Below are 15,053 nucleotides of genomic sequence, written 5' to 3'. Positions count from 1 at the left end.
CCTTGTTGGAATGCAAGATATCCATTTTGCAATCAACTGATCATGATCGCTAAAAACTCGATTGCACAATGCAAAAATCAACAATACATGGGAATAACGAGGCATTCACATAAATATAATCAATCAGAGCTGCTGATTTCCCTCGCCTCCATGTTGGTTGGGCTGGCATGTCAGAGGAACACAAGCCATTGAGCATCACGAGATTATGAAATTTTATTAATTGATTCCAAGCTCTAAGTCTCGGTTGGTGCTTCGACGATTTAACACCTAAACATTTCAAATTCAAGTCACCTCCCATGATGATATGCCGTATAGATTTGTCTTGGGAGATCATTAGCGTAAGATCACTCAGATCCTCAAGGAAGCGTGTCTCTATAATGCCAGCCGGGTTCCAATACAAATTGATAATTGCAACTGAGTACACTGGTGTTGTAACTTTGACCATTTGTATAAATCTATTTGGATTGGACCATGGTTCTATAACAATACCTGGGGCAATTTTAATTGCAATAAGAAGACCTGATGTAGGACGACCATTTCCAGATTTGTGGGCTGAGTTTAAACATACATCGTAGCCATCTATTATTGGTGAAACTTGTAGCCACGTTTCTTGAAGCATAATCACATCATACTTAACAAGATCGTTAAAGCCTTGAATCAAATGCTTAAAGCCTCTCATATTCCAACTAACTAAGGCAAGTGTATCAGATGACAACACAGGGCCTAGCTAATTCTGTGTATGAGAGGTTGTGATGGTTGTTGGTTAACTTCTCTTCAGACACCGTTTGCTCTGAGCTAAAGGCCCTGTAGGGTTTGTTATTAAGAGTAGTTTGTTTTATACTTGGAGTAGGATCCTGTAGAGCCTCTGTTGTAATAACAAAACCCAGATTGTAAAGTGCCTCTTTCGCCAACCATATTGTGTTTTGCACTACTCTCGATTCCATCCAGAGTTTCACTGTAGTAGCTAGTTTGTTTTTGACAAATTCACCTAGAGCAATGTCAGTGGACAATATATCCTCTAGTTGAGGAATATCAGAGAATATAGCTAAGGCAGTATGTCTATTGATGTCATAATATGGGAATGGTGCCGGACGGCATGATAGTATCAGTAAATACGCCGCTGGTCTCTTTATGCCAACCGGAAATAATTTGGCTTGAGATGATACTGGTTTCTTAACATTAGATTTTAGTTGAGTCTCTTGGGCTTCTAATGGTAGAAGACCTGCAAGCGCTGTTTGTAGGAGATGTATAGCTTGCATTGAACTCAACGGAGCTTGAGAAATCTTATTGACATTTTGCGGACATAGATTATCTGTTTGGCAGGAATCAGATTCCAGTAATTGGGTAAGTTCAGACTCAGTTTGCTTTTTTGGTAATTTACTCGTGTTCGTTTTTTGTGCAATGATAGTCATACGAGCATCTGTGTTACACGGGAGCGGCCCATTATTACCCTGCTGGGTAGGATTTAGTCTGGTACAATCATCACACATTTGAGTTATAGCAGTCTTTACAGCACCTAGGGAATGACTACTAGAAGGGATTTTGGTGGGTAAACGTTCCGACATACAAGCGTCAACAGCTTCCCGAATCTCTCTTCGTTGTAGAGCTTGATTATCTACAGACTGCACTTCATTGTTTTTCTGAACAACTTGATTATTTTGTTTCTCTGCCACTTCAACCAAATTGTCTAATGAGGCATAGGGAGTGATAACTCTGCCCACCTCGGGGTCAAAAAGAGGCACTGATTTTTTAGTCTTATCAAGTTTTTGATATTTTTTTGAGATGGCTTTGGAGGGTAGAATAGTATTTTTTACTGGTTTTGGCATAGATAGTGTTTTGAAGAATTGTTTGGAGATGGAGCCATTATTCTTTGGGATTGCTTTTTGGTTTTTTGATAGCTTTCTTGGATTCAATAATTTCGTAGTTATACTTTTAGTCTTCGAGAGAATAGTATATGCTGATTTTTTATTATTATTGTTATTATTAACTGGACTTAATGAGTTTGATTGTGAGTCTAAAACCATACAACTGGGCTTCGATTCCGGACGGTGTGCCAGAGCTTCCTGGGCATCCAGTGGTTCTGAATGCTTGGATTTCTCGAGTGCTTCATAGATTGGCCCATGTATGGCAGGTACGACACTAAGCATATCCATATTTGTTGTAGAGTTTAACATAGTTTGAGAGGATTTTGTCACAAAATTCTTCTGACCACAATCATGTTTTTTAAGACACACGCACTTTCTGTTTTGTAACAGCGCAAACATCTCCCACCTGCCAACGAAGTATTTGTTCCATCTGTATGTGCTGCACAGACATTTTACCTTCCAGTGATTCAAACAATTTTGTCATTGTTTGAAGCGTTAGATTCATTGTGGTAAATGTAACCTCCAACACTGTTGTAATTTGGTCAGGTTGATAGGTCTTAAATACCTCCCCCACATTCTTTAAATTACAGGGAGTGGGGGCCGTATAAGAAGCTATTGAACTAATAGAGGAATGAGAATTATCTGGAAACCTAACTGGAGACCTAGATAAATTGTGGTGTGTAACGTCATCTCCATGGCTAGCACTAGGTGCATCTATATCAATAACAACCTGTTCTTCTGTTACTTGTGGCGCCAACAGCGCTGGGGGTGGAACCTCAGGGCTCTCACATACATTATTCAACATCACTCTATCAGACGGCGATGGTTGCACAAACACGGATGGAGCTTCCACTGCAACAGCCGTGGGACCACTCATTTCAGTGAGACTTGGCAAAACAACCGACATTGGTATTGTTTGTAGCACAGGTGCTATGGAGGACTCACATGTCGCAGTTGCCAGGTCTGACTGTACATCCAGTACTGGTGAGAAATATTTACAGTACTTACGGAAGTCGGATAGAATCTCCACTTTAGAAATAGGTTTCTTTGTTTTGGGGGTATGCCGCTTATCGGCGTAGAGCTTGTTGCCTTTGGTATTTGTCGTTGGCTAATACGAGCTGAGGAACATGAATTTAACACATTACTCTTTACTGTTATTATGGGGGGCATACCTGATTTCAGCGTAGGAAGCACACGCTGCATTACACGCCCCGTAAAGGACAATAAAAAAAGATACACACACTACCCACTTGTAAACTAGTGTTCCAAATATAATCAGTTTGTAATAAGTCTTTATATTACAAACGCTCTGAAAACGCCACGTGAGCTGAATTAGTCACACTTTCGCGATTCTGAGCCACTGCTTATTTGCAACCCCACTCCGAAGCTACCCAATCAACACGTTCTAGAATATTAAAGAGCAGACGATATAGCAAAACCTGGGACCTCGGCAGTCCTCGAGCAGCCCGAGACAGCCGCAGACAGCCCTTGTACAACAGAGCTTTCACAAAAAGCATGCGCGCATAAAGCGCGAGATTTTCAACTTTAATGGATTCTGGGCAATGTGGGCGGGGACAACCACACTTAGTTGAATTTCCAACCAAAGTCACTGCAAAATTAAAAGTTGGACGTTAGCAACTGAGAGTCACTGCAATTGGTGAGAGTTCAGAAAGCTTCACATGTGGTCAGTCCATACCGAAAAGTCCTCTGTGAATCAGCAGAATAGCACAGGAAACGTGGCGTCTCCAGCCGCAGACAGCCCTTGTAGAACAGCGCTTTCACAAAAAGCGCGCGTGCATAAAGCGCAAGATTTCCAACCTTAATGGATTCTCGGCAATGTGGGCAGCAATGTGGGCAGGGACAACCACACTTAGTTGAATTTCCAACCAAAGTCACGAAAAGTCCTCCGTGAATCAGCAAAATAGCACAGGAAACGCGGCGTCTCCAGCCGCAGACCGCCCTTGTACAACAGCGCTTTCACAAAAAGCGTGTGCCGCTTTTTTTTTTGGTCACTTAAAAGTCACTGGCGAGCAGGTAAGTACATGTCTTTTTTTGTCACCAATGCTGAGGGGGAACATTTCTGATTTTAAATCATACCTGCACAGACCGTAGAAGTACAGCAGATACAAAGCTACAAATACGAGGAAGATAATAAACACGCCCTGCAACAAAGTTACAAATTCCCAGAAATAAAGGAATTGAAAACACAATTAACAGCTACATGCTTACCCAAGGGTTTTTCGACTATCAATTCACATGTTGGGAAAGCAGTGGGACACAGGTTAACGCAGACAGTGGGATCAAGGTTGATGGAAGGAGATCACTCACCTGTCCAAGACCGCTCTAAAATCTAAGATAACATGCCTGAATGTTCGCTCAATGTAAACCCCTACCAACCCCCATGACTCCCAAAACACATCCCAATACTGCACAGTACACACTGCACAAGTGCAATCCATGTCTTGCACCACCCGAGAAGAGGTGACACCAGACTATAAAAGTTGGCCATCTCAGTCTAGCAGGAAGGGTGTTTCAGTAGGAGCTGGAGAAATGTGTTGGAGGAGTTTGGAAAGAAAGAAGTCTTTTAAAAGGAGTACTGGAGAAGGGAGTTGGAGGGAGAGCATTGAGGAGGTTGGAGGAGATACCATCTGGAGGAGGAGGCGGCAATACCTTCTGGTGGAGAGAGACTAGGGAGGAGGTTTGGAAGACGAGATACCATCTAGAGAAAGGTTGTAGAGATAGCATGGAGGAGGCAATACCTATTTAGAGGAGAGCATTGGAACAGACTCGGTTCTGGAGAGGAAAAGAGAAGAAAGCTGAAGAAAGCGGGTGTAGGACTTGTGATCCTCATAGTTAACAGCAGGAATGTTTTGAAGGCCTTGGTTGGTTCAGGGCATAAGTCTTGGATGCAGGAGATGGTATGAGACACTGCAACCTGACTGAAGGTCAAGGAGGCTAAGAAGGAGACAAGTTGGAAAAGACCTTCAGACTGTTACAAGTCCGGGACATGTTAACCTGACATGGGTTGTAACCTGGGCACAGAAAAGTGGGTTCGGGAAGGCCTAAAACTTGCAACCCAAAGATGTGAGAAATTTTGGGACTGTGAATTGGGGCCAGTGAGAGCCTAAAATGAGCGCCCTTTAAATTTTAATTTTTTTTTTATATCACCTTATTTTGGAAATTGCACCATTTGTTTTGAAACCCTCAAATACTTTAACAAATCCCAGTTGGTGGATCTGAATGGTTGAGTTACCCTTCCCTGCCCAGGAGAGCAGTAGTGAAGACCCAAAGAATCATAGTCACCTTTGTTGAAAGAAAGCCTATTTTAGTTGTTTAACTTTTCCCCATCAACACTTGCAGTCACTGTAACCATTCACTTCCTCCAGAACCACATAATCTTTGTGTGTTCACTAATGAGACACCTGTTGCACCTTGTTCAACTTGTCTTGTGTTGCGTAACAGCTCGGTGTACACTGTGTCAAACTATGTAAGCATGCAACCTTTGTGGCAATTCAGCACTAACGAGAAGATGAGTGTACATACCACAATCCAGTATATCTTTTAAAGCTTACCTGGAACACTAGTGTTACAAAGAACATGTGAATTGCAAACAATAAAATTGTCTAAAATGTTCCCAGGTTGATTTGCATCAATAATTATGACTTTAGTCGTGGAGTGAGTGCTGGTACAAATCCACACTAGACTGGACAACTCTTCCTGCTGCTCGATTTTCTTCTGTTGTTCCTGTGAAAAGACATAACACAATATTTTGAATAAAATAATGTAATAAACATAGTAAAGAGCAGAAAAAAAACATCAATCTGCTCATCTGTATAAATGCATCAATTGCATGCTTTTCAGATTAGTATTCAGTATACAACAGCTATACATACATAGCTTTTCATACACATTTTCATCAATTACAATTAATATGCAAGGATAAAAATACACAATATCACAGCAATTGAGTACATATAAATCAATATGTAACGCTGTCTTAAATGTGCACTCGTCAACAATGTATTAATCTCATACCATAATTGAATAGTAAAATAAAGCAAATAAAAATAATTTGCCTTCCTAATCCTGTCCCAAATAGATCATTTGTGTTCCTTATTCATGTAAGATGTGTATTTGACAAGTCATTTCAAAGCCTGCAGCACCTGTTTGCTATGGGTATATCGCTCCATGCAGCAGTAATTTAAATTATTGAATTTAAAACTCAAGTAGTCCAGTCTTATTTTGCTATTTGGATTTTCATTCAAATATTTAGAGTTATCACCTAAAGATGGTATAAATGGAATGTATTCACAGGATAGTTGTTTCAAGACTAACTCAGCCTTATTTTTATCCTGTGCAATCTGCATTATTCAGACTTTTATCTGAGCTTTCATTATTTTGCCATATTACCCAGGACATCAATCTTGAAACAGTTAGCCCGGTAGAATACTTTATTATGAAGAATACTTAAGGTAGTATAGTAGCCCATGTGCCTGTTAAAAGCTTACTGCATGCCAAAATAGTTGATGCAGCAATGTGTGCATGTTAGCAGAGTGTATTTTGTTGGGGTGGTCAGCATAGGTCCCAGCAATAAAGAGGGGTTTGTGTTGTGCGTGCCATAATTGTGACTGTGGGTGCGGCAAAGTTGACACAATGTCATATTTTCATATGTATCCAGTGTAGTTAAATGTGAATGGGATGTGTTACTTTAGTGTTACTTTTCGTTTAAGTTCATACATATTAGATTTGCACGTGCATAGAATAGCAAATGCCAAAACCGCCAATGAAATATAAAGCATGATCCAGAAATGGTGTGCGATGCAGTGCCTAGAAGCAGGGTAGCACAGAGTTTTATAATGTGCAAACAAAGGGACCCCGACTGGTCACAGGGAACCCACTGCAAAGAATAGAATGGAACTTGCCAGTTAACGCTTCGCAAGATTAATTTTAAGTGACTTGGAGAAACTGATTTTGCAGAGTTTTAGAGGCCAGAGGAAGGGTAACTGAGTAACTACGACCTGCGCAGATGGGACCCGGCCATTTGTTTTGATCAGCAATAAACATAGGGTGAAGCAATGGTCAAGGCCAGAGTGACCGATACCCAATGGTTTTAATGCTATTTTCAGGATGTGCTGTGCATGCTGAATGGTAGTCATTTAGATTAGAGTGTTCCGGGACTCCAGTAAATCTGGGGTGGATGAGTTATTGACAGTTCAAAGGGAACCTGTTTATTCTGCTTTCCTCATGTCATTTGAAGTATCCATGCAAAGCATGTGCAATTACATTTAGGGTTAAGGGTTTCATGCCAGTTGTGACCTGTAATGAATTATGTTTGCATATGAATGTGTAATCATGTGCTGATGTCATGAACTACCACGGACAAATCCCAAAGAGCGGTGTGATATGAATATGATCTGATGATGGTAGTCAAGATAACAATGGCCAACGAGAACTGAAGAAATGGAGAAAAGTGGGATTAATTTGCATAGGTTTTGTCCAATCACATGTGGGTGGGGAGGTGGATGGTTATATAATATATCACAGTGTTTTATCCGTTATAAAAGTGTATATAATGTGTCAATGTATAGGTTTGGCGAGACCTGGGTTAGTTTGACTCTGCAGTCATCTAGCCCATCCCTGGATGATTGTACAATACATTTGCTTTACGTACACACATGCACTCACTTAAATGGTGGGCCTACTTTGGGTTAAGGTGATGAAAGGCTAATCTGCACATTTAGCACCCCCGGGTGGGCCCCAGGGTTTCTGAGACATTGGGAGTCTCCTGTCCGCACAACTCAGTTGCAGCGCCTCTCTGCAGGGATCAGTCTTCCATGCACAGTGAAAAAAACAGGCTTACGGCGCCATATTGGTTAAAGGACTGCCTGTTCCCCAGAGGTGTGGTACCGTGGGCCAGCTGTGCAGGGCGACTTGACGGAGCACCACATCAGAGCGGTTTGGGTTCACACGAGTGCACTTTAGATGGGTAAAGCAAGAAGGAAAATAGGGGAAAAAGAAGGTTGTTTCTTTGATTTAAAGTGTTTGGTAAGGGTAAAATCGGAGTGCATTTGTGGAGTTAGTACATGGTACGGGAATCGAAAGGGTGAATGCTTTGACAGATTGAGTGAACTGTTTTATATTTTAAGTCCTCGGTATATATGTATTACCTAGTTTGTTATTTTAGAGGTGTGAGGTGGTATGCTAGCCAGCACTTCCATTGTGAGGTTTGTCTCGATATCCTTCAGTTTGCTTGTCTGGAGCCCTCACCTAGAGGTGAGATGGCATCTTATGGTAAGTTCACCAGCAGATAACTTCCTGAAGTATATCCTTGGTACCCTTTATTTTGTATTGATTGTGTGGGCGGAGCCCTCGCCTCGCTTTTGTTGGTTAGTCGAAGAGGTTGAGGGGAAAGTTCCTGTAGTCAGGGAAAGATGGTATTGTAGTAGGGAAGACCATACTAATGATTGAGAGAGCGCGAGCAGCAGTGATGTAGTGGAAAACAATGTGCTCCTATGCTCGAGTGAAGGGGATTTCAATGGATTGCTTTTCTCCCGCAGATTCCTCATCTGACAGATATTCCTTCCAGCTCTGCTGCTTCAGAAAACTTTCGACAGGGGCAAAGTAGACCTCGACTCAGCCGATCGATCTTGCTCGCCACTCGGTCGTCAATTCCGGACCTGACGTCAGGTGTTGTATACAAACTCTGTCACTACGCCCCATATCACAGCTCCATTTTTCTGCACAACCTGCTTTGGAACACCGTAAGTCTTTGACTCATTCGACGTTTGATAGAAAACCTTTTTTCAATCGATTTCGAAGCGAGATGTCAGTCGCCGGCAAAAACTCCGACAAGGTTGACGGTTCAGTCCTTGGAGGCTGAAACTGAGGAGCATACATGCGAAAAAGAATACTGGCGGAAGAAGAAGCGGCCCCACACGAGGAGCCATTCTTCCTCGTCCCACGTAAGCCATCGGTGGGCCCTTCTAACGGCCAACAGTGGGAGGAATTTAAAATCTCCATTTTGGAAATGTTTAAGAAGCAGGCTGCAGAAGGCGTGGTTATCCCCTCACCCCCCACAGCAGACTTTGAAGTTCCTTGGGTATCGATGTCTGGTCCCTGCCGTGCTGCCACAGCGGTCGAGGCTTCGACACCTTGGGTCTGGTCAACAGCAAACTTATCAGCGCTGAGAAGAAACAAATCTTCTGCGCCGACAGTTGCTGACAAATCTTACACTCCTCTATCGCGGTCTGACTTTTTTGGCACCATGTCGAGCATTTTAGGCACCGAAGACACAGGCAATTAAGGGGATGTCGACCCAGCCTATGTGGGCACCAGTGGTGTTGATTTTTTCAAGTACCAAGATCAGTTGTTGTAACTTGTGGAGGGCATCCATAAGGCTACTGAATACTTGATCAAACCTAGACTTCCAACAAAGCCAGCCCTACACCCATAACTACACCAAGTTTAGTGCTCTAGTTGAAAGGGTCATTGACACCTTAGGATTGCACTCCTCGGCAACACCAGCGCAGGGGTACGCCCTTACTGATATGTTGGACGAAGGTCTGTTAACAGAGCGCAATATGCATCTAAACCCTGCAATTGCTGACCCCCTGGCCACTCTGCGACAGCATCCTTGTACAATTCACCCGGTTATTCCCTATATATCCAGAAAATACAGGCCTGCTAGAGGAGACCCTTCATTCCTCCCCTCACATCCTTCCCTGGGTGGGCTTGTCATGTAGGCTGCTACATTCTCCTCCAGACCAGCTTCTTCCACTTCTGCTATGCCACCCGAGAGGGAAGCAAAGAAGGTTGACGCCCTTGCGAAAAAGGTGTTTACCATATGCAATATGGCCCTTAAAACCACCAATGTAGCAAGAGATTTTGCAAAAAATTAATTTGGTCTGTGGACAGCAGTGGAGAATGCTGTGCAGTACGTCCTTGAGAGTGAAATGCGCGAAAGCTTTCTACAGCTGGTGGAGGATGGGAAAGACGTGGCCAGGCAGTCACTGCGTACGGGCCCGGACATCGCCGACTGTCTATGGCGTCAACAGTAAGGCTGAGGAGACAGTCATACCTAAAAACATCTGCCTTTTTGCCAAATGTCCAGGCAAAATTGTTGGACATGCCCTTTGAGGGCAATTTCCTATTCGGCCGAAAGGACGACGATTCCATAGAAAATGTAAGTAGTCCAAAACCGGTGCTAGATCCTTTGTCCTAGCTGCGCAGCCGGGAAGCCTGCCTTCAGCTCCGTCTCTAGGGGAAGGGGCTATAGGTGGTATGCACGTACGGCAGGAAAGCGCAGCTCCCACCCGCAAGGCAAGGGCAGAAGCGTTTCTAGTGCTCTGCAAGGGGCTTCTAAGGGCCAACAAGCAGCGACAGTGGTGGGGGCGACCCAGCCTCCTAAGCTGATTTGATTTCCACTCCCACAATGTACCGGTTGGAGGGTGGTTCAAGGAGCAATGGCCTCAGTGGCAGGAAATTACTTCCGATGCCTGGGCTTTACAGCTCGTTTGGTGGGTTTATCTGCCCTTCTTAAAAAAAAAAAAACAGGACATACCCCAACCACCTCTGATCCAACCAGGACAGGAGCTCCAGGAAGAACTGTGAACCCTGTTATCTTGAGTTATTATTTGTTGAAATGTGTTAAGTCAAATTTTGGCTATTGCACAATAAATAAATAAATACATTTAAAAAAAATGAAGGGTGCCGTGGAAGAGGTACCTCCTGAGCGAGGATCGGTTTGGTTTTCCCGTAATTTACTTGTACCCAAGAAGGAAGGCGCTTGCGTCCCATTCTGGACCTCTGGGCATTAAAAAAGTTATTGAGGAAAGACAAATTCAGAATGGTGACGTTGAGAGAAATTCTCCACGCACTCGAACTACAGGACAGGCTGATGTCAATACATCTGCAGGACACAGAAGGTCTTCCCTCCCGAAGAGAGAATCAACAGCTTGGCACAGATGGTCGACTTCTTCCGGAACCACGCCACTTTACCAGCAGCTTCCTTCCTCTGCTTCTTAGGTCTCATGGCTTCCTGTATTTTCCTTTTGCCAGAGGCCAGGCTGCGCATGAGAAACCTACAGTGGCGCCTTAGGGGTCGGTGCTCACAGCACTTCGGAGCTCTCTGGGATCCCTTAAAGGTATCCGCACCTGTGGTCAATGATCTCGCTTGGTGGGCATACCGCAGGAATCTCATGGCGGGGGAACCCTTCTGGCCTCCATGTCCCCAGGCCTGAGTGATCACGGATGTGTCTATAAAGGGCTGGGGCGCTCACTGCGAGGACTTGTAGGTGAACGCCATTTGGTCAGTGACGAAAGCCAGATGGCACATGAACAGGCTGGAATTGTGAGCCATCAGGTTAGCCCTGAGGGCATTCGCTCTGTCTCTGGACAACAGAGTAGCAATGCACCACCTCAACAAGCAATGTGGATTGCACTCTCTCCCCCTCTGCAAAGAGGCGATGCAGCTGTGGTTCTGGCTGTTAGAGAACTGGATCTCAGTCTCAGCAGCTCACTTGGCAAGGAATGAGAACAGTTTGGCGGATGCTCTGAGCAGGCAGAGCATGTTCTCGCTCGAGTGGGAAATGTGCCAGGAAGTCCTAGAAGAGGTCTTCTCTTGCTGGGGTACCGCATCAGTGGACCTGCATTCTTGTCCTTTGAGGCTTTAATCTTCGAAAACAGCCTTTCTAGTGGCTATTACATCCGCTAGGCGGGTGAGTGAACTGCAGGCTTTATGCTACAAGCCAACTTTTATACGTTTCATCAAGGAGAAAGTCTTGTTTAGCGTGAGACCTGGTTTTCTTATTAAAGTTGTTTGAGTTTCAGGCCCATAACGAACAATCCCTTTCTTCTCAAGATCATAGATCGAGTTGCCTATACATAGATAGCTCAACATCTTAATCTGTTTCCTATTTTGAACCCACTTCAATCCGGCTTCAGACAGGGCTTCGGGACCGAAACCTCTCTATTGGATTTAAAATCTAAGCTACTGGGCAGAATTGATGAGGGACTTATCTCCCTCCTAATTTCTTTAGATCAATCTGCCGCGTTCGACCTTGTCGACCATACTATCCTGGCAAATCGTCTGAAGGAAGTGGCCAATTTCTCACCAGCTAAAGTACGGTAGATGCTTTCATTTCTCTCTAACAGAGTAAGCAGGGTATGTGTAGAAGAAGCTATGGCCCGCCTATCCACGTGTTGCATGGAGTTCCGCAGGGAGCTTGCACATCGCCCTGTAATTACAATATTTTTATGGTTCCCTTCTTTTCCCACCTTGAACAGGAAGGGGTCCTATTTTCCAACTATGCCGATGACACTCTGTGTGTCATCCCGCTCACAGGATCTCACTCACAAGATGAAATGTAACTTAATAGAATATTCACCATCATTGAGATCTGGTTGAAGCAGAATAACTTGGCATTTAATAGAGGAAAAACTGAGCTTATGATCATGGGCTCTCCATTGACACTGGCTAAACTGGATCCAGCCTATAAGGTTTTCCATCTAGGAAATGTGAGTATCTCTCCCCTACCCAAGATCAAAATCCTGGGGGGTCATTCTTGACCAGGCGCTGAATATGAAAGAATACATGGAGAAACGGTTTCAATTGTGATCTACTACATAAAACTCCTAGCACACCTCAGACCGTACATCTCACAAGCTAATGCGGAAGCCATTGCGCGTGCAATAATAGGGGCCAAACTAGACTACTGTTGTAGTCTTCTTGCAGGGGCCAGTAAAGCTACAATTAATAGGCTGCAAGTGGCTCCGAATGGCACAGTCAGAGTTGTTACGAGGCTGGCTGATCGTGTCCAAGTTACTGAGGCCAGACGCTCATTACATTGGCTCCCAGTGGAAGCACGTATAACCTTTAGGCTATTAGTCATCACATTGAAGTGCAGACTGAGGACTATGGCACCTTACCTTCAAGATCCCATTATGGATAAACCTAACCACAGAAGTCTGAGATCTAGTAATCAAAATTACCTCTTTTTACCGAAATGCAAAACTAAGAAAGTCCAGCTAGGAGCGTTTTTTAGTGTTCCCCACCGAATATGGAACTCCCTTCCCTCAGTACTGAGAGGTCATTCATCCTTGCCTCTATTTAGGAGAGCTCAAGACCTTCTTGGTCCGGTAAAAAGCCTTCCTCCCTCTCATTCTGCTGTTACACTGACACCCTGCTTATTTTAGCACCTATTCATTTTTCTGTTTTTATTCGTCCTGTCTGCGCCATCACGCCTACGGGTTTATGGAAGTGCATTACAAATAAAGTAAAGTAAAGTTGTCACAATCTTTTTTTTATTTTTATTGATTTAGCTGAAATTAATCAACTTTTCAATACAAGTATGTTATGATAATAAGAATTACATAACAAACAAAGGGGAAAAACAAAAACATCCAAAATTGCATTTAAGATTTACAAAACATAAAATTGCAGTGCACTACCAAGAGAACAGTAACATTAAAGATAAAATTAAATTACATTACAGGCATCTGTCAAATGCAATTTGCTACAATGCAAACCAATATATTATCACATTATTGACAAAATAACAGTAGCATTTGATTATCACTAGCTCCCCAATTGTGAGTTAGTCTTGCAGAAAAGGAAACTATTAACATGCCTGCACTTTAAATAGAGGCATTTAAAACATCACTGATTGTGCATTAGTAATCAATATACTAAGACATTGAATATAAACAGTTTCATACAGTAGTGCTTCTCATCTGATCTGCTCATCATAGCCAAACCAGCTTGTCAGGCAATGCTTGCTGACATGCTTTTAAGTTAAGATCCCCAACGATAATCGTAGCAGTAATATCAGAGGACATAAAAATGGGCCCAAGTGGATGAGTTAGGGAATTATAGAAAGCATTGTCAGAGATGGCGGCCGGATTGCAGTATATATTTAACAATGCCAAAATCTGGTCATGATGTGTAATTCTGACTAATTTAATAAAATTATTCGGTGCCGCCCACAGTTTAAGTGTCAGACCAGTGCTTCTTTTTACTGCCACCAATAGTCCCGAGGTAGGCCTACCTTTTGTCGAACTTTTGGCTGGAAGCAAGATGATATCGTGATCTTCCCACGCGGGTGTGTCAATCAGCCATGTTTCTTGAAAAGCCAAGATGTCAAATTTGTTAATGTGGTTGTCTGTGGAAGATTGTAAATGGGAATGGCCACGTGTGTTCCAGCTGGCGAGACACATGTGGATGGATGTATTTTTCACTAATGGTTATGCCTCCATAAACTGCTGTCCAGATTGGTGTTGTACGTTTGGTTTCAGACAATGGACACAAGTGGGGTATGGCAGGTTCAGCTTGTCAGTCACCGACCATGTTTGTTTGTTTGTTTATTTATTTGTAATGCGCGCCAGACCCAAGGGTAACCGGGCGCAGTGAGGAGAATATGCAAAGCTTACAAATGTTACATAGGATTACAGTGTTGCAACGAATTACAAAGTTACATAGAATTACAATGTTACATAATTTACCGTGATAAGGAGAAAGGTATGTACAGACTTAGCAGGGAGCATATCTGAACAAGAGGTTGAGGCATTGCTATAAAGCGAGGCGGTTAGTTATATACAATGTTACTATAATTATTTACAATTGTGATACATCTCTAATAATACATATATACATTCAGATAAAGTGGCATAACGCAAGTGTCTATCAGTACCTTACATATTTTTGTCATTGAGGTGTTTGATAAGATTCATTCTAAAGTGTGAGAAAGGTTGGTCTGTTCTCAAGTTGTGTGGCAGGGCATTCCACCATTTAGCGGCTAGCACGGGGAAACTGGTGCCGCCAATGTTAGCAAGTTTAAATCTAGGAATTACCAAGCAGTAGGAGTTGAGAGTTCTTGTAGGCCTACTGGAGATTTTTATTTTGTCCATCAGATAACTAGGAGCAGCGTTATTGAGGGCTTTTTTGGGTCAAGGAGAACATTTTTAGATGGATTTTATTGTCGGTGGAGAGCAATTTGTATTGGTGTCTGATAGAGGAGATATGTTCCCTTTTATTTATGCCTAGAGCAGCTCTGAGGGCGTTATTTTGTAAGATTTGTAGCCTTTTGGTGATAGTTTTGTTAGCACCGCTGTAAAGGGCGTTACAATAATCAAGTTGGGATAATATTAAGGCTCTCGCTAGGATCATGCAGCTATCGTTGGATAAGAAAGGTT

The 15,053-nt window shown here is 43.1% G+C and overlaps 1 protein-coding gene across 1 annotated transcript in view; it reads right to left on the bottom strand.

Moving 5' to 3' along the window:
- Window positions 1–15,053, bottom strand: part of SPAG9 (sperm associated antigen 9) — a 2,727,931-nt gene that overhangs the window by 1,195,532 nt on the left and 1,517,346 nt on the right. The window contains exon 18 of the mRNA XM_069654919.1: window positions 5,438–5,609. Coding sequence (XP_069511020.1) covers window positions 5,438–5,609 — 172 coding nt within the window. The remainder of the gene's footprint in view (window positions 1–5,437; window positions 5,610–15,053) is intronic.

Source organism: Ambystoma mexicanum, chromosome 3q, assembly GCF_040938575.1.
Source record: "Ambystoma mexicanum isolate Mex_15411 chromosome 3q, UKY_AmexF1_1, whole genome shotgun sequence".
Classification (NCBI taxonomy): domain Eukaryota; kingdom Metazoa; phylum Chordata; class Amphibia; order Caudata; family Ambystomatidae; genus Ambystoma; species Ambystoma mexicanum.
Note: the sequence above shows the minus strand (reverse complement) of the source record. Positions and strands in the feature narration are given on the sequence as shown.